We start from the raw sequence: 25,328 nt of genomic DNA on the forward strand, positions 1-25,328 counted from the left end.
CAGCCACTGGGACCCCTTCAGAAAGCAGTTCAGGACACCAGCCCTGCCCCAACCTTGACCCAGACACCGCTGGGTGGGTGGCAGCTCAGCCCCAAGGTGTCCCCACTGGTTAAGAGTAAATATTCCTACTGGCCAGAATCAGGCACTGGGATCTCTGTCAGTGAGACAGTCAGCCTGATGCAGGCACCCCAAAACCTGGCACAAGACTCAACACCCCACAGGGAGGCCCCATGGCACCCCCACTTTACAGACACACCAGCAGAGGCCACTGGAGCCCTGAGTGAGGAAGGAGCCGGCCCAGAGCCTGGGGTCTCAGCAGACAGTGCTCAGAACCAGGCATGGGCTGGAAACTCCCTAAAGAGCCGAGGGTCAGTATTTTCAACTTTGTCAATGCTTCCGTCCCAAGGACGGGGCCCTGCAGTTGCAGCGTGACCGCAGCCTTCCGCAGACAATGTGTAAAGGAACAGGCAAGGCTACACTCCCAGAAAACTTCACTATGGACATGGAAACTTGTAATTGGAAAGTGTCATAAAGTGTTAATCTTCTTTTGATTTTTTTCCTATTGCTTGGGGATGTAAAATTCACTCAGTTCATGGGCAGCACAAAAGCAGGTGGGGACAGGGTGCGCCTGGCTGACCTCTGGCTGACATGGAGTTCGGGGAGAAAATGATGGGATGGGGCAAGCCCAGCCCCCTCACAGTAGAGATTCACCCAGGGGGGTCCCTGTCAGCACCCCCTCCCCATCCCTCGTCTTGGCTTCAGGAGTAGCTCAGGTGGAGAGTGGGGGAACAGAACGGGCCTCAGCAACAAGGATGGAGATGCAGGCCCAGGCAGCCATGTGGACAGATCCACTCAACAATGCACACTGCAGGGGCTGTCAACACCAAGCCAAACAGGCTTGACCAGCCAAGGGCCCCAGAGTGGGGGCTTTCGGGGGTGGGAATGTTCTATACCCTGCGGCTCTTATGATAGCTCCACACAGCGGTAGTTACAGAAAACACACCCTGGGAAAAAGCAAAATACAAACAGGACACCAGGTCTGGCCAGTTGGGTCTCACAGGCCAGTGGAGTGAGGAGGCCCAGGTGGGCTCATAAGAGTGGCTAATAGCAAACTCTACCTGCATGGGGTTTGGAACCCTGTGTCTCCCAGAGGAGGACTCAGGCTGGGAGAAGGAAACTGTCAGAGTCACCATGCGAGCTAGTAAGAGCTGGAGCCATAGAGCAGGTAAACAGTCCTGGGCCCCAACCCTGAAGGCTGAGAAGCTGGGGTGGGGGCACATCTAAGGGCAGATACACACAGGTAGCCCCTGGGCCCCTCCCCCTGCCCAGTGAGCACCTAGCTCCTGAGGGGCCACCAAGGCCTGATAGCAGGGACGCACCAGCAGACCATCACCCCCAGGCCTCTCTGCCAAGGTCAGACAATAATACCCAGTGCAGACAAGGTGGTTCTGCTGGGAAAGCCTCTCCCCAGATCCAGCTGGGCCAGCAATTCTTTAACTTGCCATTCTGCTGACACTGGGCCTAGATCCAAGGGCCCCGCTGCCCACATTGGCCACACCAGTCCTTGGCTCCCTGGCCAGGCCGAATTCTGCCCATCCTGCCTAAGCCAGCTCCACATGCCCAGTTCCCACCAGGATTCTGCCAGCCAGAAGGACCCCCACTCACCCCCTGAAGCATCCACAGGAGCCTGCGTCCCACAGGGACCTACAGCTCATGGCCAGGTCCTGTGGTCAGGGGTTCCCACCCTGATCTCTTCCCTCCAGTGCTGGACATCGTGTCTTGTGGGGACCACCCAGAGCTGGGAGATGCCACCCCCCAGAAGGCAGAAAACTGACTGTTCATGGCAGCCTCAGGCCCAGGCCCTGGTCCAAGGGCAACAGCTGGTTGGTTCCAGTTTGGTGAGGGCAACTGACAACAGGTGAAGCCATCTGTACAAGTATTTCCTTCAAACTGGCCTAGTGAGGGGCTGGGGAGGACCCAGAGTAGCCCCCAGCCCCACCAGTGTAAGCAGGGGTGGGGGAAAAGACCCATGTTCAGCCAAGGGCTGACCCCTGACCTGCCCACCCTCTCAGCCCACTAGGGGCCAGATTAGGGACCCCTGACTTCAGGCAGAGGCAGGCGACAGAGTTACTACCTCCTGTGAGCCCATCCCAGGGCCCCTGGGGACACATGGCAGGGCCGAGTTGGCGGAATGAGGCAGGGGAATGCTGAGTGAAGGATGTGTGGAACTGGGCAGGAATGGGCACTAAGGCCAGGGTCTGGCTCCCCCTGGGGAGGTGGCAGTGGAGCACGGGGCAGCCAAGCCCCCACATCCCCCACTGCCACCTGCCCAGCTGCTAGGCATAAGTGGTACCTATACTCCCCTGGCCGCTCCAGGAATGGTTCTTTTTTGATCAATAGAAAGGGGCCCAGTCCACACCCACATAGGCACAGGAGTCCACACACATCAGAGAACAAAACTGCTGTGCCAGGAAAGGGTGAAAATGTTCCCCTCCGGCTGTGGGTCCCACAGCACCTGCTCCTGCCAGCACCCTCACCCCACAAGGTGCTGACCCAACCAGGGTGCCACATGCCAAGAACAGCCCAAAGGCTATGGCAACCTGGAAGGGCTGTTCAGGACCTGGGCATGTTTCCCAGTCACAGTCTCCCCGACTTTGCTGCTCACTGGCCCTGTGCCTCAGTTTTCCCCACTGTGGCAAAAGGTAATCTCACCCTGAAGGCTAGGGGGTCTGAAAGCAGAGGGCGGAGATATTTCCTGTCCAGGGTCTCTTGCCCAGAGATCACTGTGCATCAGGCCATGGCCAGGCCAGTCTCCTGGGGGGACTGTGTTCCCTGTCCCCTGCTTCTGGAGTCTAGTGGCCAGATCCAGGTCGCTACAGTTAAGAGCCCCCAGTGTATTGGGGGAAGCCCCGGTTGGGGGGCGGGGGCGGATGGAGGTGGCATGATGCTCCATCGAAAGGGCCCTGGGTGGGTCCCAGAGAACAAGCATCAAATTGAGGCCCTTTTCTGAAGTGGCTGCCCAAGGAATTTGAGTTTTGGAGTGAGATGAGAACATGGGGTCAGGGAAGAAAGCATTTTGGTTTTGGAAATGCACAAAGTTCTCTGAAGCTCTCTGAGGTCCAGATGTTTTGCTAGGTATGTGCTTTAAAAGGGCCTAGAAGGAGTGGGGGCGCCCATAAGGGACAATGCAGCCAGGGGCCAAGGTCCAGCCTGCCTGCCTGCCCCCCTGCAGGCGTTCCAGAGTTCCACAGCGAAGTCAGAAAAGAAAAGTAAAAAAGATCTGCAGCCAAGGAGGGCTCACGAGAGCTTACCAGGATTGTCCAGTTTAATCGTCAAAACACCCCTGACATATGGGTCCTTCCTGGCAGGTGAGGAAACTGAGTTTCGAGTAGGGCATCCAGAGGTGGGGCGGGCAGTTGGCAGCCTGCAGCCCCTGAGGTCCTGGCAGATCTTCCCTGGCCCCCAGCCAGACACGCTCCACTCCAGCTCATGCACCTGTCAATCACCTGTCCAGGACTCAGGCTGTCTGGGCCTCCCGTCCTCCCGCCAGCCCCCTTGCTCATCGCTGGGGCCTCCCTGCGAGGCTGTCAGCGGCCGAGGTGGGTGCCCTTGCCGGGGTGGGTAGCCGGCTGTCCCCCGGATCAGGCCCCCTGCAGCAGCCTGCCTGGAACCCGAGCCTGGCCGCGCAGGGAAGGAGCGGCGGCCCCGGAATGGCTCCGCCCAGCTAAGGCCCGGGCAGTGGCTCCCGTGCAAGGTGGGCCTGTGCACCCTGCAGCCCCTGGGCCCTCCTGGAAAATCCTTCGCATCCTGTGGGACCTGGACCGCCAGCGGCCTCCCAACCCTGGGCATCTGCCCCTCGCCTCCGCCTGGCATTGGACTTCTGAGAACCCTGGGCACGAGGGCAGCGTGGGCGCAGGGGAGGCTGTCAGTCCAGGCCGGCGCTGAGAGGACGCGTCCACCCCACCCTCCAAACGCCGTCCTGCTGCTTCAGCCAAAGCCGTCCTGGAGACGGGCCCAGGGACTCCCCGCTGCAGCCTCGAGCTCCGGGGTGGCCCCGCGGCTCCCAGGGGTGGCCCCGCGGCTCCAGGAGTCACACACTCCGCCGCGCCAGCTCGGACCGACCGCAGACTTCGCGAGCAGAAGCAGCGCCGCGCGGGCCCTGACCCCACACCCTGCCCCGGCGCCTCCGCCTGCAGGACCCTCCCCGGGCTCGCTGGGTCCTTCCTCCCCCGCCGCTCCCCCGACCGCGCGCGGTGCCGACGGCTCCAAGGCGGCGCCAGCCAAGACGGTCCCGGCCACGCAGCGGTGGGTGCGGTGGGTGCGGTGGGTGCGGTGGGTGCGGCGGGTGCGGCGGGTACGGCGGGTGCGGTGGGTGCGGCGGGTGCGGTGGGTGCGGTGGGTGCGGCGGGTGCGGCGGGTGCGGCCGGCACCACGGGCCCGGCAGGCGGGGAGGACGCGCTCCCAGTCTCCGGCAGCAGACCGACCCCTCCGACTCCGACTCCGACTCCGGCCGCCTCCTCCCCGCCGAGGTCCCTCCGGGGGCGGCCGCCGCACACTTTCCGGAGCGGGAGCGACTGTGAACCCGAGTCCTCCCCGCGCCCGCCGGTCCCGCAACCCGGCCCTGCGCCCGCCCGGGGACCCACTAGTGCGGCCGAGCGACCCGGCGGGACCCACAGGGCGCCCCCTTCCCGCGTCCTCTCCACCTCCGCGCGCTGGGCCGAGGCGCCGGGTCTGGCGCGGGCTGCGGGACGAGGGTGCGCAGTCGGGAAACAGTCGGTCCTACGAGGCCCTTTGGCCTGGCGGGGGCTCAGCCTGTAACCCCAACAATTTGGGAGACCGAAGCGGGAGGCGCGCCTGGGTCCACGAGTTCAAGCCCCGTTGGGGAAATCCGCCCCGCACCGCCGGCGGGTACCCCGCGTCCAGCGGAGACAAAGGATTTAGAAAGAGACAGAATAAGAGTTAAAAGGCGGGTCCAGGGCACCGGAGCGTCCGAGGCTTGCTCACGGCCCGAGCTCTCGGCCTCCACCCAATTTATTGGTTTACAAGCTCTTTGTGCTTAGGGCGAATGGGAGGGGTAAGAAGGGAGGAGGAAAAGGATTAAATACTGAAGGAGAACTCGTGAGTCGTTCGATAAGGTGTATAGCAGTGGCGGTTTCTGCGAATTTTCCTTGAGTAAAGGCGTGTGTCTAAACTACTTAAGATCTTTAACTTAAGATCGGGACTGAAATGGGTGGGAGTGGGTTTCAGGAGGAGCCAAGATGTTTGATTATACTCCACTTCAACGGAGTGTTATCTCCCCGAGCACCTGTAGCATGCGGCTGAGCTGTTACACTGTGGGGCATAAAGACATGAAGGCAATAAGGAGACTTTTCTCCTCAGAGGCCGCCCATGGCTCCCCACGGATGTCTCACACAGGGGAGACCAACTCATCTGGTATTCCAGAAACTCTCTTTCCCACATGTGCCCCTCTGTTTGTCTCTATTATATGTATGTTTTTTTTTTTTTAAATTAATAACCGCCATTGCTATTTCCTTCACTGTCTGGCTTCTCTCCCAAGGCGCGTCCGCATCTGTAGACTAAAAACAAACAGCATAAACAGACACAAACCAAAATAAAATTTGCGATTGTTGATCTACCTATGGTTTTAATCCACTTTAAAGGATTAGTGTTAGAAAGGCCATCAGCAGCTCCAGTAAGAATATCAGCTCCAGGCAACAGGCTGAGATGAGCCTGAGATGCCTCGAAAAGTTGTTTTTTCAGTTTAGCAATATCTAATGTTAAATTATCTTCTTTTCCTTGTAGTGACGTCTAATCATCTGCCAGTGGTGTTCAGTGGCATTTAAGAGCTAGGAGTAATACAAAAGTCGGAAGTATTCCAATCACATTGCATTTGAATTCTATGCTCCAAGCTCATAATCCAATCTCCCATCCAAATTACTGTTTGACGGAGATCATTCATTTGATTTGCCAATTTTTGTTCTGTTTGGCTTTGGGAATTCCAAAGCTTAGAAGAATTGTTCTGCCAACTATCCACAAAGCCCACAGTTTGAATAGAAGAGTGCAAAGCAACACCAGCAGCAGCAGCTATGACAGCTAAAAGGCCCATGATCACAGCTATTAAAGTAAATATGAATCTTTCTGATCTACTAAGCATTCCTTTTAGTACTTCTGTGATACTCTGTATGGAGGGACAGGCCTCCCAAGGTCTATTGAGGGAAACAGGTATCCAAACTCCTTCTCAGGCCCTAACCACTATCTTTATTAGAGGTAGAATTAATGCAGGTAAAAAGACAACAGCTGAGGCATGATATGGTTTGAGAGTCAGGTAGGATGTTAATTTTTCCCACTGCCAACATAAAAGGAGGTTTAACACAGCTCTGCAATGGGACCGTCCGATTAGAGGTCATGGCTACAACAAATTGAAGTTTTTACCATGGGTCTCTGTTTTATATTCTCCTTTCCAAATCTGAATTGGGGTTTGAGCCATCATTAATTTCCACAATTCTGGATGTTCTGTACTTTTAATTGGGTCAATCATTTTTGGGCTTGGAGGAGCCATACCATTCTCCTCCCACTTAATAGGGTAATTTGTTTCAATTATTCTATGTAATTTTGGTGCATTATCTGGGTAGTCGTTTGCAAAAGTAGTCTCTCTACAATCTTCTCTCTGTCCAGTACAATTTACTGCAAAGTGTCCCCTAGGGGCTCAATCAATGATGATTCCATAGGAATTATTTTGCAGTACAGCAGCACTGTTTGCAATACAATCTTCCGAGGTTAGCACCTCTAGCTTCTCAGACCATTCAATGGCAGGAGGTTCTTATTAGGTTTAAATTTATTAATCTGGCGATGTGTCATAACATAGCCATGCTCAAAGTATTTAATAGTGTCCAAAGATTGAAATGTTCTTCCACTGATTACACGAATAAAGGCTTTTTATCCATTATGTGCAGAAACATAAGCCATCCAACTTTGTGTATCATAATTTAAACATCCCGCTGCTGGCCCCAGGCAGATGGGAGGAAAGTGATAACCAGTAGAAATATTCATTAACATTCCTTCCTCCTCTGGATGAGTAGGACCTCAGTTATCTGTTGGTCCAGGCATCCAGACACTATCATTAACATAAACCTCCACTGGGGTGTCTAACCATGTAACAGGCCTAACCAGTGGTGGGAATGGAATGTAGGCCCAATAAGTTTTTTCTTATATTCAGGGAGAGAAGATGATATTACTCCCAATATCGCAGGGGTTGTACACACTTCCTGCGATATTGTTCCTAATATCCTGAAGGGGAGAGCATAATATTACTCTCAATATCGCAGGGGGTGTACACCTCCTTTGTAATATTGTTCTCCCCCTCCCTGCCTAGCTATTACGATCCACATCGCAGGGGGGTGAGGCCCCCCCGCGATATGGGGAGTAATAGCCACCCCCTCTCCCCCTCTCCCCCCTCCAGCCTTATATAAGGAGGCTGGCCTTATATAAGTGCACCCCAATGCCATCGCAGGCTTTAATGTATTCACTTAAAGTTTTTTCCTCATTTAGATCTGCCTTTCCCTTAATAGGTCTAATTGCTGCCTGACATTCTGCATTAGCATTTTCATGAGCAAGCAGCTGAAGGATCACTTTCTTGGCATGAGAATCGGAAATAGCCTTTTGAGCTGCATCGTGCAAACAGGCGATACAATCTGGATAAGGCTCCCTTAGACCCTGTTGAACTGTGTTAAAAGAAGGATAAGCAGTAGCAGGGTCGTGAATTTTTCTCCCAGGCTCTTAGGCATAGTTCTGAGCTGATCAACAACCTCATCACCCATTTCCATCTGTTGATTTAGAGTACCCCATGCCTGTCCAATTACAAGCAATTGATCAGATGTGATATTAACGGGACGTTGGGCTTGAGCATTTCTGCCTGATTTGTTGCTTCATCCATCCACCAGGTTTTAAATTGGAGAAATTCAGAGGGGGACAGGGTGGATCGGGCTAATGCCTCCCAATCCACAGGTATTCAACGTCTGTTATAAGCCACACATTGTAACAAGGAACATAAGGAGAATTTGGCCCATATTGTCCAATTGTTTGCTTTCAGTCTTTAATATTTTAAAAGGAAATGGCTCCCAGCATGCTTGAGCAAGTTCTCTGGCCTCCTCAGCTGGCGAAATAATGACCAGAAACTGCCAAGCATTCAAATCCCCCATTTCTTGTGCCCGGCGAATGGATGACTGGATTGTCCCTGTGCCATAATTTGTATTTGGACCGGCTGGCAGCACTCCTCTACCATAATTAACAGGTGGGCAAGCCTGGATCATTCATTCCCTCATCGTAATTGGCTGTTGGACAAGCCTGAAGCTTTCCTTCGCCACAGTTAACAGCAGGGCCTGCAACAATGGGAGCGGCAAGGCCAGTCTCAGGCTCCCCTTCCAAAAATTCCTAAGGCTGTCCTGGGGGTGGCCATTCCAGACCTTCCCCTAAAGGCGCAGTAGGTGGCCCTGTTTCTTTTATAAGTTTTTGGAGATTAGCATACATACCTTCCCGTTTCTCGCCCTTTTTTAAACTAGACTGTCATGGTTCACTTTGCTGATAATTAGACTCCTGATTATTCAACTTTCCTATGTCATCCTGAACTCCTTCTTCTCCTCCTCAGTGTGGAAGGGCTCCAGGGCTGTTTTAATTGCCGATCACACAGACCAAGCAGAGGGGAATATCGTGGCCCTCTTGTGCTGGTTTTAAGTCTGATCCGACCTTGTCCCAACCTTCTACATTCATGATTCCATATTCCGGGAACCAAGGAGAATACTCGTCTACCAGATGGAGCAAAGATGTGAGATTTGGGGTACTCACAATTACCTCACCGCGGCGCAGTAACTGCCGCACAAGGCTTAAGTAATTAGCGAACTTACTCTCAGCCCGACCCACATTTTCCCGAGGTTTCCCCGGAATTCTCCGAGCGCCCACTTACCCTAGAGCTTGAAGTGAAAACCTACTGGGGAGTCCTTTGTCGGTCGTCCTCCGCTTTCCACGCTCTGGTGTTCCTTCACTGGATTATTTGTAGACATTACGGGGAGCCCCGCCTTGGGCACCAGAGACCAGCCTGGGCAACCGAGGGAGACCCCCGTTTCTACCAAAAAAAAAAAAATTAGCCAGGTGTGGTTTCGCGCGCCTGTAATCCCAGCTACTCCTTGAGAAATCAGACAAAACCTGGCACAGAGACTGATTTTCTTCTGAAATGCTTTCTCCAAAATATTTCTAAAACAAAAGGGGGAAATTGGAAAGGAAAATATTTTGGGCCCCCCAAATCACTAAGATAAAGGGAAAAGTCAATCTGGGAACTGCTTAGGGCAAACCTGCCTCCCATTCTATTCAAAGTCATCCGCTGCTGGCTGAGAAGAATGCATATCTTATTGCCTCCTTTGGAAAGGCTCATCAGAAACTCAGAAGAATGCAACCGTTCCTCTCTCACCTGCCTGTGACCTGGAAGCCCCCTCCTGGCTTCGAGTTGACCCACTTTTGCTTCAGGTTGTACCGGATCGAACCAGTGTTCATCTTACATATGTTGATTGATGTCTCCTGTCTCCCTAAAATGTGTAAAACTGTCAGATACAGTCAGTTTCTCTTCCAAGGTTTGGCATGTTAAAGTTCTTGTGTTTTGTTGTGGAACCCAACTTTCTTGTTCTCCATGCCTCCTTGCCCTTAGTTACTGTAAACAACCTTCCCCCCGTCAGTTCTAATCGATCACTCACATCTGTTCCCTTGGTTACCTGCTCTGCACCCATTTCTCCCTTCCAAACCACACGTCCCACCATTGTAACTCACGACTCCCTTCCCCCTTCCTTATTTGGGAAAATATTCACAAATAGCCGACGGGGTCAGTTTGGATCTTGAGGTCCGGCCCCAGCCCATGCCAGAGGTAGGGATTGCGTCAGGAATAAAAACCCCTGCTTTCCTTTGTTCTGTGTGCTCTTGCGATTGTGACTGATGCGAGCAGCACGCTTCTGCAGAGGTAAATTGCATTGCTGAGAAAACTTTCGCTTGAGTGCTGGTTTCACTTTGCGACACCGAGCATTTATCTCCAACAAAACCAAGCTGTGCTCTGACCACCTTGGGCAGCTGTCATCAGGACATCCTGAGGCTGTGTCATGCACAAGCATCCCCAACCTTGGCAAAATAAACTTTCTAAATACTCTTTTCCCCAAATGCTCGAGGAGACTGATTTGAATAATCATAAAACTCCGAGGCTGCACTCCAGCCTGGGCGACAGAGCAAGACTCTGTTTCAAAAAATAAAATAAAATAAAATAAAATAACTCGGATCTCCCGCACAGCCGACTCTGCGTGAATTACTCTTTCTTTATTGCTATTCCCCCGTCTTGAGAAATCGGCTCTGTCTAGGTAGCGGGCAAGGTGAACCCACTGGGCAGTTGCAGAATTGTCATTATATTGCTTTTAATTTTATATCTATATTATGCACAAATAGCTATAACCCTGTATACAAGGTTAAATGCGAAGGTCCTCCTTGCATGGTCAGATCCCAGCGCAGGAAGGACGCACCCCCTACAAACCGCTAGGCCAAAAAGGTCATTCTGGCCACATCCAGCCTAGTGAGATCGCAATTTCCTGTCACTCTGGGCCTGAGGGGGCGGGGCCGGAAGCCCCATACAATCAGGGGCGCTGGGGTGGGGACCCGTCAATCAGGCGCGCCGCCGGAAAGGAGAGGGCGGCTTCCGGGATCTGGCTGGCGGGCGCTTTGTCTCGCCTTCGCCACCGTAGGCTCTTCCTGTGAGTCTCCGCTGCTACTTCCTGGCTCTGGGAGCCCCGGTGGCTCTGCAGCAGCCTCGGCCACCCTGTGACCTGCGGGTGTTGGGACATCCCTAGCTGACGCCGGGACACCCGGGGAGCCGAGGAATGGTGAGTGGACTGCGCCTGGCTTCCCGAAGTGGGGAAGAGGGCTGGGTGAAACCTGCTGGAACCAGCCATGGGCTGCGGAACCTGCGGACCGAGTCGCCGGGCGCAGCCGGGCCTCAGTCCCCTTAGTACAGGGCCGGGCGGCGCGGGCAGCGGGACCCCCGCGTCCTGTCTGTACCTGCGGGCGCCACTTCCGCCGGCCGGAGCCCTCTCCGGAACCCCGCGCCTCCCCCACCCAGGTAGTGCGGTGACCACGGGAGGGTGATCCGGGAGATCCCGACTCGGTGTGCGGGGTTCCAGCGTGGGAGGAGCTGTGGTTCATGGAGCTTCCAGTCCCACCTTTCTCCCCCTAAAATTAGCCTGAGGCTTTGTTAAAACGTTAAACGGCGTGTTTGAGCAAACGCGATTCATAAACCGGGTACCGCAGTCATGGTTTGTGGTTTGGGGTCCACGGGAGGGGCGTAAATGAGAGTCTTTGATAAGGTGAATGAGGAAGCAAACCATTTATTATTATTATTTTTTTTTTTGAGACGGAGTCTCGCCCTGTCAGGCTGGAGTGCAATGGTGCAGTCTCAGCTCAGTGCAACCTCTGACTCCGGGTTCAAGCGATTCTCCTGCCTCAGCCTCCCAAGTAGCTGGGCTTATAGGCGCCACCACCACGTCCAGCTAATTTTTGTATGTTTAGTAGAGACAAGGTTTCGCCATGTTGGCTAGGTTGGTTTCGAACTCCTGACCTTAATTGATCGCCCACCTCGGCCTCCTAAAGCTCTGAAATTACAGGCGTGAACCACCTTGGCCAAAATATTTTTGTTTCCAAACATTTTACATGAGAGGAAAGCGGAGAATAAATCATCTGACACTCTACTGTAAAAAAAAATCTTTGTGCCTCTCTTCTTTTCATCCTTCCTAAGTGTACATATTACCAAAATGTCTTTAGGTTGAGGTCGCCCCGTGAAAACTTTACAGGGTGTTGTGTCCTCAGCCACTCTCCTGTCTTTTCCTAGTCCTGGCATTTTAGAACTGTCTGGGGATGACCCAGGATACCCACAGTGGCCATGTCTATTGGAGGGTCTAGTGAGTATCAGCCCCGGGGTCATCTGATTCCCAAGAACAGCCTGAGGTAGGGGGTAGAGTCTCTCAGGGGAGCAGCTGGATGCTCTTGGCCTTAGAGGAATCTCCTGGTATAGTTTCATCTAAAATGGTGACCCTTTAGGGTCATTAAAATTTTAGGACATTAAAATTAATGGACAATACAATGTAATGTCACTAAAGTTAGGTCATTAAAATTGTTCCTCCAGCCCGAGTTTTTATTCCTCGGAGACACATTGATGGTCTGCCAATCGGATGCTGATATTGAGAGGAAAAGGCAGAAATGATTTCTGCTCTCTAGCTTGTCTCAGACTTGTGAAGAGAGAAAAACTGTCCCAAAGGACAAGGAAAACCCACCCCAGAGAGGATGTGCAAGCACCTGAATATTAAAATGCACTGAAGGCACACAGGAGGACAAAGAGCAGTGCCAGTGCCTCCTAGGTGGTCACTGAGTGCTTTACTGAACAGGATGGGTGTCCCGAGGGATGGAATGGCCTGCCGTGACACTTAGAAAGGTCTGCGTTGGAGTCAGCCCTGCCTCCCTGAGTTTGTTACCTTGAAAAGGCTTGTCCGCTTATTTGAGTTTCAGGTTTTCACTCACTGTAAGATACATTTTGTCAGTACAGCTTGAAAGATAAAAATACTATTTCCAAAGAGGCAAGGTAAAATGATGTATTTCATTTGCTAAAAATTCGTATTTATTGCTTCCCCAGAGTGAGTGTGGTAAGTTTTAAAGGTCTGTTCTTATTTTATTTGCTAAAAATTCGTATTTATTTCTTCCCCAGGGTGAGTGTATAACTTTTAAAGGTCTGTTCTTTTTAGGGGTAATTTCAAATGGAATTGTAGGACTTAGTTTTGTAAATGCTACTGGTGAAATAAAAGTGTGACAGATAAATTGATGATTTACAAAGATTCACCAAAATGTCAGTTCCCCTCTTGTAGCATGGTGAAGAATTTATGACAGTGGACACATCTGTACCCTATTATGTGGATATCTGAAGGTTTTTTTTGTTGTTTTTTGTTTTTTTGGAGACGCAGTCTTGCTCTGTAGCCCGGCTGGAGTGTAGTGGCACCATCTCTGCTAAATGCAACCTCCGCCTCCTGGGTTCAAATGATTCTCCCGTGTCAGTCTCCCGAGTAACTGGGATTATAGGCGCCCACCACCACACCCAGCTGATTTTTGTATTTTTAGTAAACATGGGGTTTTAGGCCAGGCGTGGTGGCTCATGCCTGTAATCCTAGCACTTTGGGAGGCCAGGGTGGGTGGATCACGAGGTCAGGAGTTCCAGACCAGCCTGGCCAACATGGTGAAACCCTGTCTCTACTAAAAATACAAAAAAATTAGCTGAGTGTGGTGGCAGGCACCTGTCATCCCAGCTACTCGGGAGGCTGAGGCAAGAGAATTGCTTGAACCCAGGAGGTGGAGGTTGCAGTGAGCCAAGATCTTGCCACTGCACCCCAGCCCAAGTGACAATGCGAGACTCTATCTCAAAAAACAAATAAACAAAAAAGACAGGTTTTTGCCATGTTGGGCAGGCTGGTCTCAACCTCCTGACCTCAGGTGATTGCCCGCCTCAGCCTCCCAAGGTGCTGGGATTACAGGCGTAAGCCACCATGCCTGGCCCACTTTGTTTTCTTTTTATTCCCTAAATTTTAATATGTTTGAGTTTGTCTGTTCCTTTATCACTTTTTTCTTCCATAAAAAAATTCTGCCTAATCCTTCGTAAAAAAAAAAAAAAAAAATCTTCCTGTGACTTCTGAAAGTGTTCTGGCTTTATCTTTCATATTTGAATATATAATAAGTTGATTATTGTTCATGGAATAGAGAAGAATGCAATGCATTTTCCCAAGTAGATGCCAGCCTGGTTTGCCTCATATTTTAAAGTGCATGTGATTTCTTTTTCTATTCTACAGTGCCTACTCTATCATTCATCAACCTTCCATATAAATGCTGGGTCATTAAGACTTTTTTCCCTTGGTCTGCTTGTGCTTGTTCATCTCTCTGCTAATACTGTGCTGTCCTGAATATTTTTGTTTGAAAATCTTGGAAGTATGTTAGGCAAGCCATCACTCTTTTTTTAGATGACTAAAAACCATTTGACATTTGTCATTTTTACTAGGTATGAAAAAGTAGTTTTTCTTGCCTAAAAAAGCCTGATTTGGGAATTTATGTGATTTCATAAGAATAGCATCTGGAAGTGGTGACATTAATGTCATTTTTAAAAACATGTGCCATATTTCCTCTTATTCCTTTCTGCTTTGACATTGTGCAATAGAAAATTTTAAAATTGTATTAGTATTGTTAAATATCAATTATTGGTTTTATTTACTAAATTAAATTTAATAAGCCTATTCTTTCTTGGTGTAATCACATGGAATGGGCTCAACTCCCCAGTTAACAAGTGACAGCACATGTAAAATATTGTCTTCCAGGGAAACTCATTGAACACTTCGTGTTCAGACTGTGTTTTGGTGTCTGGTTTCCTAATACCACTGCAGTGACATAAAATAATAGACCTTCAGCAGAAAAAGTTTTGGCAAATATATTGCATCAGTTGTTTAGATGCAGTGAGTCATTCTTATTACTTAGGTTGGTGGAATCCCTTTCAAAAGGTAAGTTACTAATACAAACAAAGATTGAACTTTGCGAGCAGGCATTTTTAAGAATAAGAGTCTCAGGACTGATAATATTAACTCACTTACACTCATTAGGTAGGACTTTATTATGACAGATACTAGAAATGTACAAAGTGAAGTTAAAAGGTAAATCCTAGCAGCACATCTTACTCCTTGGATTCTCTAATGAGATGGGTGTTTCTACTTTGCTGTTGCCTTTTTGAATAGTTCAATTTTAGCATTAGTACTGCTGTGTGGGAGGGAGTATGTGTGAACAGAGTTACAGTTATGACAATCAAGTCATAGAATAAATGCTTGGAAATTTTAGAATCATGTAAACAGCTTATGAATTGAGTATAGATTCCCAGTGCTGTCAGTCTCACCCATCCTTCTATCCACATGTGTGGAATGTTCCAGGACTCCGTGGCTTTTGAGGATGTGGCTGTGAACTTTACCCAGGAGGAATGGGCTTTGCTAGATTCTTCTCAGAAGAATCTCTACAGAGAGGTGATGCAGGAAACCTGCAGGAACCTGGCTTCTGTAGGTGAGAATGACAACACATTTCACTTAATTACAGAAGTATTTCCCTATCATCAGTGCTATTTGTGATTTGGAATGTGGCAAGGGAATGATTTGGTGAAGAAATCAGGCATGGGCACTGTGTACAATGAACATTAAATCTAGTAATGTTTCTTTTTTTTTTTTTGAGACGGAGTCTCGCTCTGTCTCCCAGGCTGGAGTGCAGTGGCGCGATCTCAGCTCACTGCAAGCTCCACCTCCCGGGTTCACGCCATTCTCCTGCCTCAGCCTCCCGAGTAGCTGGGACTACAGGCGCCGCCACCTCGCCCGGCTAGTTTTTTGTATTTTTTAGTAGAGACGGGGTTTCACAGTGTTAGCCAGGATGGTCTCGATCTGCTGACCTCATGATCCGCCCGTCTTGGCCTCCCAAAGTGCTGGGATTACAGTCTTGAGCCACTGCGCCCGGCAAATCTAGTAATGTTTCTATAGTTTGTAATAATTCATGATAATTTTGTGGGTCTGCATTTTAGGAAACAAATGGAAAGACCAGAATATTGAGGATCACTTCGAAAAACCTGGGAAAGATATAAGGTAATTTGCACTGAGAAGAGGAAATAAAAGTCCTCTTAAGCATGTCATGAACTTAAAAACAAGCAATCAAAACAAATAAGAGTCGCTTGAAATTTATTTCTTTTTAGAAAAATTTCACCCAAAATGTAACGTACTTCAGTGTAGCAGTGAGTGTTTGGAAAACAGTTTACTTGAAAATAGTACTACAAAATTGTGTATATGAATGTTACTATTTTGGTTATAGCCATGCAAGTGGTAGCTGTGTTTTCAGTAGTCATTTACTTTCAAATAATTCAGTCATGGCAAAAAAAAAAAAAAGCATTTTCCCTGGTATTGGTAGCAGTGTAAGTCCAAGACCTATTAATAAGTAGAAAGTTAATAATAAACCAACCAATAATAATGTGCTTGTCATTTTTTTTACAGAAATGATATGGTACAGAGACTGTGTGAAAGCAAAGAAGGTAGTCAGTGTGGAGAAGTTGTCAGCCAAATTCCAAATCTTGATCTGAATGAGAACATTTCTACTGGATTAAAACAATGTGAATGCAGTATTTGTGGAAAAGTCTTTGTACGTCATTCCCTCCTTAACAGGCACATCCTAGCTCACTCAGGATACAAACCATATGGAGAGAAGCAATATAAATGTGACCAGTGTGGGAAACTCTTCGTTTCTGTTCCAGGTGTTAGAAGACACAGGATAATGCACAGTGGAAATCCAGCTTATAAATGTACAATATGTGGGAAAGCGTTTTATTTTCTCAATTCAGTTGAAAGACATCAGAGAACTCACACAGGAGAAAAACCCTATAAATGTAAACAATGTGGTAAAGCGTTCACTGTTTCCGGTTCTTGTCTAATACATGAACGAACTCACACTGGAGAGAAACCCTACGAATGTAAGGAATGTGGAAAAACATTCAGATTCTCTTGTTCTTTTAAGACACATGAAAGGACTCACACTGGAGAAAAACCCTATAAATGTACCAAATGTGATAAAGCCTTCAGCTGTTCCACTTCCCTTCGTTACCATGGAAGCATTCATACTGGAGAGAGACCCTATGAATGTAAACAGTGTGGCAAAGCCTTTAGTCGTTTGAGTTCCCTTTGTAACCATAGAAGTACTCATACTGGAGAGAAACCCTATGAATGTAAACAATGTGACCAAGCCTTCAGTCGCCTCAGTTCCCTTCACCTCCACGAAAGAATTCATACTGGAGAAAAACCCTATGAATGTAAGAGATGCGGTAAAGCCTACACTCGTTCCAGTCACCTTACTCGCCATGAAAGAAGTCATGATATAGAGGCTGGGTGTAGTGACTCAGCCTATAATCCCAGCACTTTGGGAGGCCAAGGTATGTGTATTGCTTGAACCCAGGAGTTCATAACCAGCCTCGATTAAAACAATGTGAAACAACCTGGGCAACATGGTGAAACTCTGTCTCTACAACAAATAAAATAATGCCAGGCACAGTGGCTCACACCAGCTACTCGGGAGGCTGAGGCAGGAGAATGGCGTGAATCCGGGAGGCAGAGCTTGCAGTGGCCGAGATTGCACCACTGCACTCCAGCCTGGGCGACAGAGCGAGACTCCGTCTCAAAACAAAACAAAAAAATCATTGCTGGGCATGGTGGCACATTTCAGTTGTCTTAGTTCTTTTTCAAGGACATAAAAAGCCATGGGGGGTTGGGGGGAAGCCCTCTGCTTGCAGATCACGAGGTCAGGAGATCGAGACCATCCTGGCCAACATGGTGAAACCTCGTCTCTATTAAAAATACAAAAATTAGCTGTGTGTGGTAGCATATGCTTGTAATCCCAGCTACTCAGGAGGCTGAGGCAGGAGAATCACTTGAACCCGGGAGGCGGAGGTTGCAGTGAGCCGAGATTGTGCAACTGCATTCCAACCTGGCAACAGAGCGAGACTCCGTCTAAAAAAAGAAAAAAGGCCCATGCATGTAAGAAATGTGGTAACATGTACTCTTTCCCATTCCCTCATAAACAAGAAAGAGCTCACACTGCAGAGAAACCTTAAGAATGTAGGAAATGTGGTCAAGCCTTCAGATTTTCCTGTTTTTGAAGATTTGGGAGGACTCAGAGTGGGGAAAAGCCTTTTGAATTTAAATTTATGGTAAGGCCTTCAGTTGTGTTAGTTCCATTTGAAGACATCAACTCATTCCTGAGAAAAACCCTATGAATGTCCAGAATGTGGGAATGTTTCATTTCTCTCATACCCACTCAAGGACGTATGAAAATGCACACTGTAGCTGGCTGGACCTTGTAAATACAAGAACGTACACAGGATTAAAACTCTAATAGTTTAGAAACTGCAAGAATATTTTCAGTTTTAACATTTACTTGAAAAGTCATGTGAAAACTCCCACTGGAAAGGAGTTCTATAAGTGAAGCTTTTCTAATTTGGAAAGCCTGATGCAAATTAATTATCGTGCAGTGCTTGAAAAAAATGTGTGAAATCTTACACAAGTTACAAGTATATTGTTTTTATCAGTGACTTTAGTCTTGAGTATGCTTTTCACCTTATTTTGCAGGGAAACCTTGAGGTGAGAGTTCTGTAAATGCTCTTTAAGCAGTAGTACTTGAATTTCATAGGTAATGATATTTTCTTAAGTTTGTTGGTAGAATTTTTGTCTATTCATTTGATAATGTGCTGAATTCATGGTTGAATTTTGATGTTTTCCTAATATGTAGGTAAGTTTAATTTTTTTATTTTATTATTTTTTTTGAGGTGGAGTCTCACTCTGTTGCCCAGGCTGAAGTGCCGTGGTGCAATCTTGGCTCACTGCAACTTCCGCCTCCTGGGTTTAAGCGATTCTCCTGCCTCAGCCTCCCAAGTAGCTGGGATTACAGGCACCCACCACTACATCCAGCTAATTCTTTGTATTTTTAGTAGAGACAGGGTTTCACCATGTTGGCTAGGCTGGTCTTGACTCCTGACCTCATGATTTGCCCACCTCAGCCTCCCAAAGTGCTGGGATTACAGGTGTGAGCCTCCGCGCCCGGCCAGGTAAGTTTAATTTGTATGTGTTGTCCTATGATTAATGGACCAGTGAATACTGATTGTTAATTGTTGGAATTTTTCTTACTAGCCTCATTTGGCAAATTTTGATTATCCCTTGTCCATTATGCACATTTCACCTTTTTTTATTAAAGGAAAAACTACTCCTGATGTAGAGATGTTTACTTTTTGCTAATAATGAGTTGGTGTTAATTCCTAAGTACATAAAGTTTACCATAGAATATCATCTCGTGAGTTCTTTGCATTTGTTGCCCTTTATTCTTTATTATTTCTGTTATTTGGATCGTTCACTTTGAATGAAGGAGAGAAAACTGTGATAGGACAATATATTATCACTAATCTGAGGGAGGAAGCATCAAGTCTCTCAGTCACATATGATAGCGTTGGACCTTTCATCGATGCCTTTGGTGCTGTAGTAGATAGTATTACGCCATTATGGTATTATAGTTTGTATATTGTATTTTACAGTATTACAGTCTTACCAGTCAGTGTCACATGATTCAGTTCCCTACCAGCCAACAGACAAACCAATCACATACTCTTGTAGGAACAAAGGAGCATCCTCAGCCGGGCGGGGTGGCTCACGCCTGTAATCCCAGCACTTAGGGAGGCCGAGGCGGGCGGATCACAAGGTCAGGAGATCGAGACCATCCTGGCTAACATAGTGAAACCCTGTCTCTACTAAAAATACAAAAAATGAGCCGGGCGTGGTGGCAGCGCCTGTAGTCCCAGCTACTCGGGAGGCTGAGGCAGGAGAATGGCATAAACCCGGGAGGCAGAGCTTGCTGTGAGCCGAGATCGCACCGCTGCACTCCAGCCTGGGCGACAGAGCAAGACACCGTCTCAAAAAAAAAAGGAATATCCTCACTTTTTTAATGCTATACCGCTCTCTGCTCCCAAGTTCATCCCTGTTTGGGCCTGTGGGAGCTTACACCATCCTCCTATACGTAATTAATAACTGATGTTCAGCTTATCTGTTTAGTAATAGATGTCATGTGTTTAACGGTGCCAGTAAACGTAGGGTGCTCATTCCTTCCTCACCAGTGGGGTGCATGAGACGCTATTGAAACAATTGGCAGCACAAATGGAATGGACCAGCCCTCATGCAGGACACCTGCTCAGCTTGACCTGTCTGCTGTCGACTGATGGTTCCGTAACACATCAGCAGTCACCTGGGTCAGAACCGTGAGCTGACGATGGGCCTTCCCTTTGGTCTGCACAGTGTTTTGTGGTCTTCAGGTGTTTTCATCTTCTCCCACACTAAAATGCTGTCATCTCCTAGACGTGAATGTTCAGTTGCACCCCAGCATGACATTTGGCCTGTGCTTAGCAGGCAGTTTTGAGGCCCTGGCTTATTAATGCACAAAAGGACAGCACATAAGCCGACACTTAAGTCCTAATTAGCAAGAATCAGGCTGTATCTCTGTAGTCACTGCATCTACTCTGGTCACCATCTCTGTATGCGTAGGGCAGCCATGTGAACATTGTTAATTATTGTACACTCCTGAGACAATAGTTAATATGTAGGCAGAAGTAGTGGCCTTGTTTGTTTCTTGTGCTGCTGCTCCCCTTGCTGCTGTCCCATACACCCTCCTGATGAGGTGTACATCTATGGTGCCTCATGGTTCAGGCACTGATGAGCAAAGAAAATGGGAAGAAATAGTTTGATCTTAGCCCCTGCCAAAGCATATGAAGAAGCATCTCAGCTGCTTTCACTGAAAAATTCCTGGCCCGTGTGTGGGTTTTTCTTATCACTGCTGCTTATCAGCATGTCAGAAGTCTCATCTTCAGACTGCAAGTCTTGACGGCCTTAGACATAATGGCCTTACTGCATGTGGAGCTAACCCCAGGAAGCTGGAGTGGCACTCTCTGGAGGATTAGCTGGTCTCCTCCAATGTGGGCTGATGGGCTCCCGAACTCTTTCCTTTAACCATGCAGAGTCCACACTGCCAGTGATCATGTGCCACAACTCTATAGATGTAGAAACTCAAAATATTCTGAAACAGTTTCCATTGAAAGGGAAGAGAAAAGCAGTCAGGTGCCACGCTCCGGTTAAGAGAACTAGTAGATGGCTCACAAGAACACTCTGTCGCTACTGTCTGTGCCTCTGTCACCACAAATATCCTGATCCTTCAGTTTTAAGGGTGCAGGGCCATTTTCCTCCCTTTCTTACTGGTAGTTCTCAAGATAACTGTATGATATACTGCGAAGGCAATATCCTGATAATCAAGTGACATTGGTCAGAACAGCCCAGGCTCTGTTATAGGCCCTGCTTGAAACAGAACAGCCTTTAACGTTTGTGTCCAGCAAACCACATCCTGGGAGAAAACCCAAGGTGGGCTGCTTTCTGGGGTCCCTCAGTTGTAGTGCAAGTGAAGCGTTAGTCAAAGCTCCATCCATCTGCTCTGGGTAGCCTTCCTGATCTTGTGGTAGCGGTTCATATTGAATCCTAGACTTCTGTTGTCTTTTGTTTGCTATTTGTAAGTAATAAATTCACTTCATGGGATTTATGTATGAATGTGTTTGGTCTCATTGTACTCAGAAAAGTTGCACAGCGAACCCTCTTTCGTAATTGGTGAAAACACCTATGGCCCCCTTGTGCCACAGCAAGGAGGTTAATTCAGCCAAATATCAACTTCATGTTCATAAAACCCTGTAGCACAATTATTACCATGTGGGAGGCCTTTAACAATGGTGATACTGATTTGAAGAACTCTGCAGGAAGAAATTTACACAAATGGGTTGGGTACATGGGCGTCCCTCCTAACTTAAAGCAACCCTTACTCCCCTCCGCCTAAAAAGAGTGGAGAGGCCGGGAGTGGTGGCTCAGGCCTGTAATCCCAGCACTTTGGGAGGCCGAGGTGGGCAGATCACCAGGTCAGGGGTTCAAGACCAGCCTGGCCAACATGGGGAAACCACATCTCTACTAAAAATACAAAAATTAGCCGGGCGTGGTGGCGGGCACCTGTAATCTCAGCTACTTGGGAGGCTGAGGCAGGAGACTCGTTTGAATGTGGGAGGCAGAGGTTGCAGTGAGTCGAGACCATGCCACTGCACTCCAGCCTGGGTGATAGGGCAAGACTCTGTCTCAGGAAAAAAAAAAAAAAAAAAAGTATAAGAACTGAAACACGTTTAAAATTTCACCTCATTGGAAATGCAAAGTTTACAAAAATAATATTTAAAATAAAAGGTTAAATGAATGCTCATTGAATTTTATGCCTCCACAAAATAGGTTGTGAATTAACTTCCACATTTGTTGAAAGCCACCAAAGTTGGGAAGCCTCTGTGTCTGAAATTCACATGTGGCTCAAATAAGCATTATACCTGGGGATACCCCAAAGTTTAAATATGGTATCCCCTATGATATGAGGAATTACTGTACATAAATCAGGTTGTCTTCCTTTAACTCTGAAAATCATATTATCTTGCCTAAATTCTCCATAACGCATTGCTCTGCAGTATCCTATAGTGGACATAGCTTTCCTGACCAATGAGCTCTAAAATTATGTGTGTGCGAATCACCTATGTGCTTATCAAAATGGAAATCCCCGAATCCCACCAGTTAGAATAACATGAGAGAATGTCAGATTTTCGGAATATATAAGTTCTCTGTAAGGTTATTAGGTATTGATTCCATTTTATTAATAGATATAAATATATTTAGATTACCTATTTCTCCTGTGTTTTAGTATTAATAGATTGTGTCTTTTACTTCATCCAGTTGGTCTAACTTACCAAGTTTGTGGGTTATGGAGATTGTAATATTCTTTATTGTTTTATCATCCCTGGGCTCTCTAATATAAAGGCCTCTTTTAATTCTTATATTATTAAGCTGGTGCAAAAGTAATTGTTGTTTTGGACCATGAATTTTAAATTTTTATAACTAGGCTGCAACACATCTTTATTAATCAAAATAGAACCCATTACAATGGGCTGGGTGCAGTGGCTCACACCGATAATCCCAGCACTTTGGGAGGCTGAGGCGGGTGGATCAGGAGGTCAGGAGTTTGAGACCAGCCTGACCAACATGGTGAAATCCGTCTCTACTAAAAATACAAAAATTAGCCAGGCGTAGTGGCATGTGCCTACAATCCCAGCTACTTAAGAAGCTGAGATAGGAGAATCACTTGAACCCAGGAGGCAGAGGTTGCAGCGAGCCGAGATCGCACCTTTGCACTCTGGCCTGGGTGACAGAGTAAGACTCTGTCTAAAAAAAAAAAAAAAGAAAAGAAACCATTACAATGAACACATTTTTGCCAATGAGAAATAAACTTGTTTATTCTGTGCTTTCAGGGTTCGATGAGCTCTTGGAAAGCGTTTTCTACATCCTGCTGGTTGTGTAAATGTTTTCCCTGCAAAAAGTTGTCAAGATGCTTGAATGGTAGTTGGTTGGCGAGAGGTCAGATGAATATGGCAGATGAAGCAAAACTTCATAGCCCAGTTTACTCAACTTTTTTTTTTTTTTTTTTTTTTTTTTTTTTTGAGACGGAGTCTCGCTGTGTCTCCCAGGCTGGAGTGCAGTGGCGTGATCTCGGCTCACTGCAAGCTCCGCCTCCCGGGTTCACGCCATTCTCCCGCCTCAGCCTCCCAAGTAGCTGAGACTACAGGTGCCCGCCACCACGCCCGGCTAGTTTTCTGTATTTTTAGTAGAGACGGGGTTTCACCATGTTAGCCAGGATAGTCTCGATCTCCTGACCTCGTGATCCACCCGCCTCGGCCTCCCAAAGTGCTGGGATTACAGGCTTGAGCCACCGCGCCCGGCCTTACTCAACTCTCAAAGCCTGGTTGTATGACATGTGGTCAGGCGTTGTGGAGAACTGGGCCCTTCCTGTTGACCAGTGCCAGCTCCAGGTGCTGGAGTTTTCTGTGCATCTCATCGAACGGCTTGGCATACTTCTCAGATGTAATGATTTCACCAGGATTCAAAAGCTGTAGTGGATCAGAAGACTGGCAGCTGATTAGCAGTGACCATGACCTTTTTTTGGTGCAAGTTTGACTTTGGGAAGTGGTTTGGAGCTTCTTCTCAGTCCAACCACTGAGCTGACTGTTGTATGAAATCCACTTTTCGTGGCATGTCACAATCTGATCAAGAAATGGCTCGTTGTTGTTTCATAGAATAAGAGAAGATGACACTTCAAAAGGATGATTTTTAAAATATTTGGTCAGCTCATGAGGCACCCATTTATCAAGCTTTTTCAACTTTCCTATTGGCTTCAAATGCCGGATGACCATAGAATGGTCAACATTCAGTTCTTCGCCAACTTCTCGTGTGGCTGTAAGAGGATCGAATTCAGTGGTTGCTCTCAATTGGTCGTTATCAACGTCCAGTGGCTGCCCACTACGCTCCTCATCTTCAAGGCTCTCGCCTCCTTTGCAAAACTTCTTGAACCTCGGCGCTGTACATTAATTAGCAGTTCCTGGGCCAAATGCTTTGATGATGTGAGTTGTCTCCCCTGCTTTAGGACCCATTTTGAACTCAAATAAGAAAGTCGCTTGAATTTGCTTTTTGTCTGCCATCATTTCCATAGTCTAAAATAAATAAGTAATAAGTCATTAGCAAAAAAAAAAAAGACAAGAAATGCCCATTAAAATAATATATAACATAACCACATTTATTTCAGAGGGTATTCCAGTATCAAACAGCAAATTCCAAGAATGCAAAAACTGCCATTACTTTTGTACTCACCTTATAGTAATTTGTGTGATTTCTTTTTTTCTCTGTTAGCCTGGCTGATAGTTACCAATTTTGTTGATCTTTATGAAGAAACAGCTATTGTTCTATTGAGTTCTTCTGTTGATTTTATGTTTTCAGTGCCATTGACTTGTCATCTTGTTTTCATTTATTTTGAGTGAATTTGGTTTATATTGTTCTTTTTTCTTTTTGTTATTTTTTGAGATGGAGTCTCGTTCTGTTGCCCAGGCTGGAGTGCAGTGGCGTGATCTGAGCTCACTCCAAGCTCTGCCTCCCGGGTTCACACCATTCTCCTGCCTCAGCCTCCTGAGTAGCTGGGACTACAGGCGCCCACCACCATGCCCGGCTAATTTTTTTGCATTTTTAGTAGAGACGGGGTTTCACTGTGTTAGCCAGGATGGTCTCGATCTCCTGGCCTCGTGATCCGCCTGCCTCGGCCTCCCAAAGTGCTGGGATTACAGGCGTGAGCCACGGCGCCCGGCCATGTTCTTTTTTCTTTAGTGACCTAAGGTAGAAGATTACATCATTGGGTGTGTAATTTTGTTTGTAATGTATGCATTCAACATTGTGAATTTCTAAGCAATACTTCCACTGCATTCCAGAAGTTCTGATATATTTTTATTTTCAGACTGGACACATGGTTCATGCTTATAATCCCACCACTTTGGGAGTCTTAGGCAGGATTGCTTGGTGCTTGGAGCCAAGTGTTAGAGCCTAACCTGGGCAAAATAGAGAGACACTGTCTCTACAAAAATTTTTAAAAATTAGCCAGACATAGTGGTACGCACTTACACTCCTAGCTACTCGTGAGGCTGAGACAGGAGGATTGCTTGAGCCTAGGAGTTTAAGGCTGCAGTGAGATATGGTCATACCACTGCACTTCAGCCTGGGTGATAAAGCCCATCTTTT

At 47.6% G+C, this 25,328-nt stretch overlaps 2 protein-coding genes across 18 annotated transcripts in view; both read left to right on the forward strand.

Moving 5' to 3' along the window:
* The first annotated feature begins 1,616 nt into the window (after positions 1 to 1,616).
* LINC02897 (long intergenic non-protein coding RNA 2897) lies at positions 1,617 to 10,022 on the forward strand. Its single transcript, XM_045381398.3, has 2 exons — positions 1,617 to 1,898; positions 3,626 to 10,022. Exons 1-2 carry the CDS (start codon positions 1,617 to 1,619, stop codon positions 4,961 to 4,963), a joined length of 1,620 nt encoding a protein of 539 aa, XP_045237333.2. The 3' UTR covers positions 4,964 to 10,022.
* Positions 10,023 to 10,707: 685 nt separating this feature from the next.
* ZNF669 (zinc finger protein 669) overlaps positions 10,708 to 25,328 on the forward strand; it is a 28,125-nt gene continuing 13,504 nt past the window's right edge. For 3 of the 17 annotated variants that reach the window (XR_010581573.2, XM_065530716.2, XM_065530265.2), the window contains exons 1-5: positions 10,708 to 10,904; positions 12,200 to 12,505; positions 15,024 to 15,150; positions 15,656 to 15,716; positions 16,119 to 17,047. Coding sequence is in view for 11 of the 17 variants with exons in the window: in XM_065530716.2 (XP_065386788.1) it covers positions 12,476 to 12,505; positions 15,024 to 15,150; positions 15,656 to 15,716; positions 16,119 to 17,047 (1,147 nt within the window). In the remaining 6 variants the exon portion in view is untranslated. Of the gene's footprint in view, positions 10,905 to 12,199; positions 12,506 to 15,023; positions 15,151 to 15,655; positions 15,717 to 16,118; positions 21,242 to 25,328 lie in introns of those variants that run through there. The other 14 variants (XR_010581702.2, XM_074029608.1, XR_010582018.2 and 11 more) reach the window with 11 other exon arrangements.

Source organism: Macaca fascicularis, chromosome 1 (genome assembly GCF_037993035.2).
Source record: "Macaca fascicularis isolate 582-1 chromosome 1, T2T-MFA8v1.1".
NCBI classification, from domain to species: Eukaryota; Metazoa; Chordata; class Mammalia; order Primates; family Cercopithecidae; genus Macaca; species Macaca fascicularis.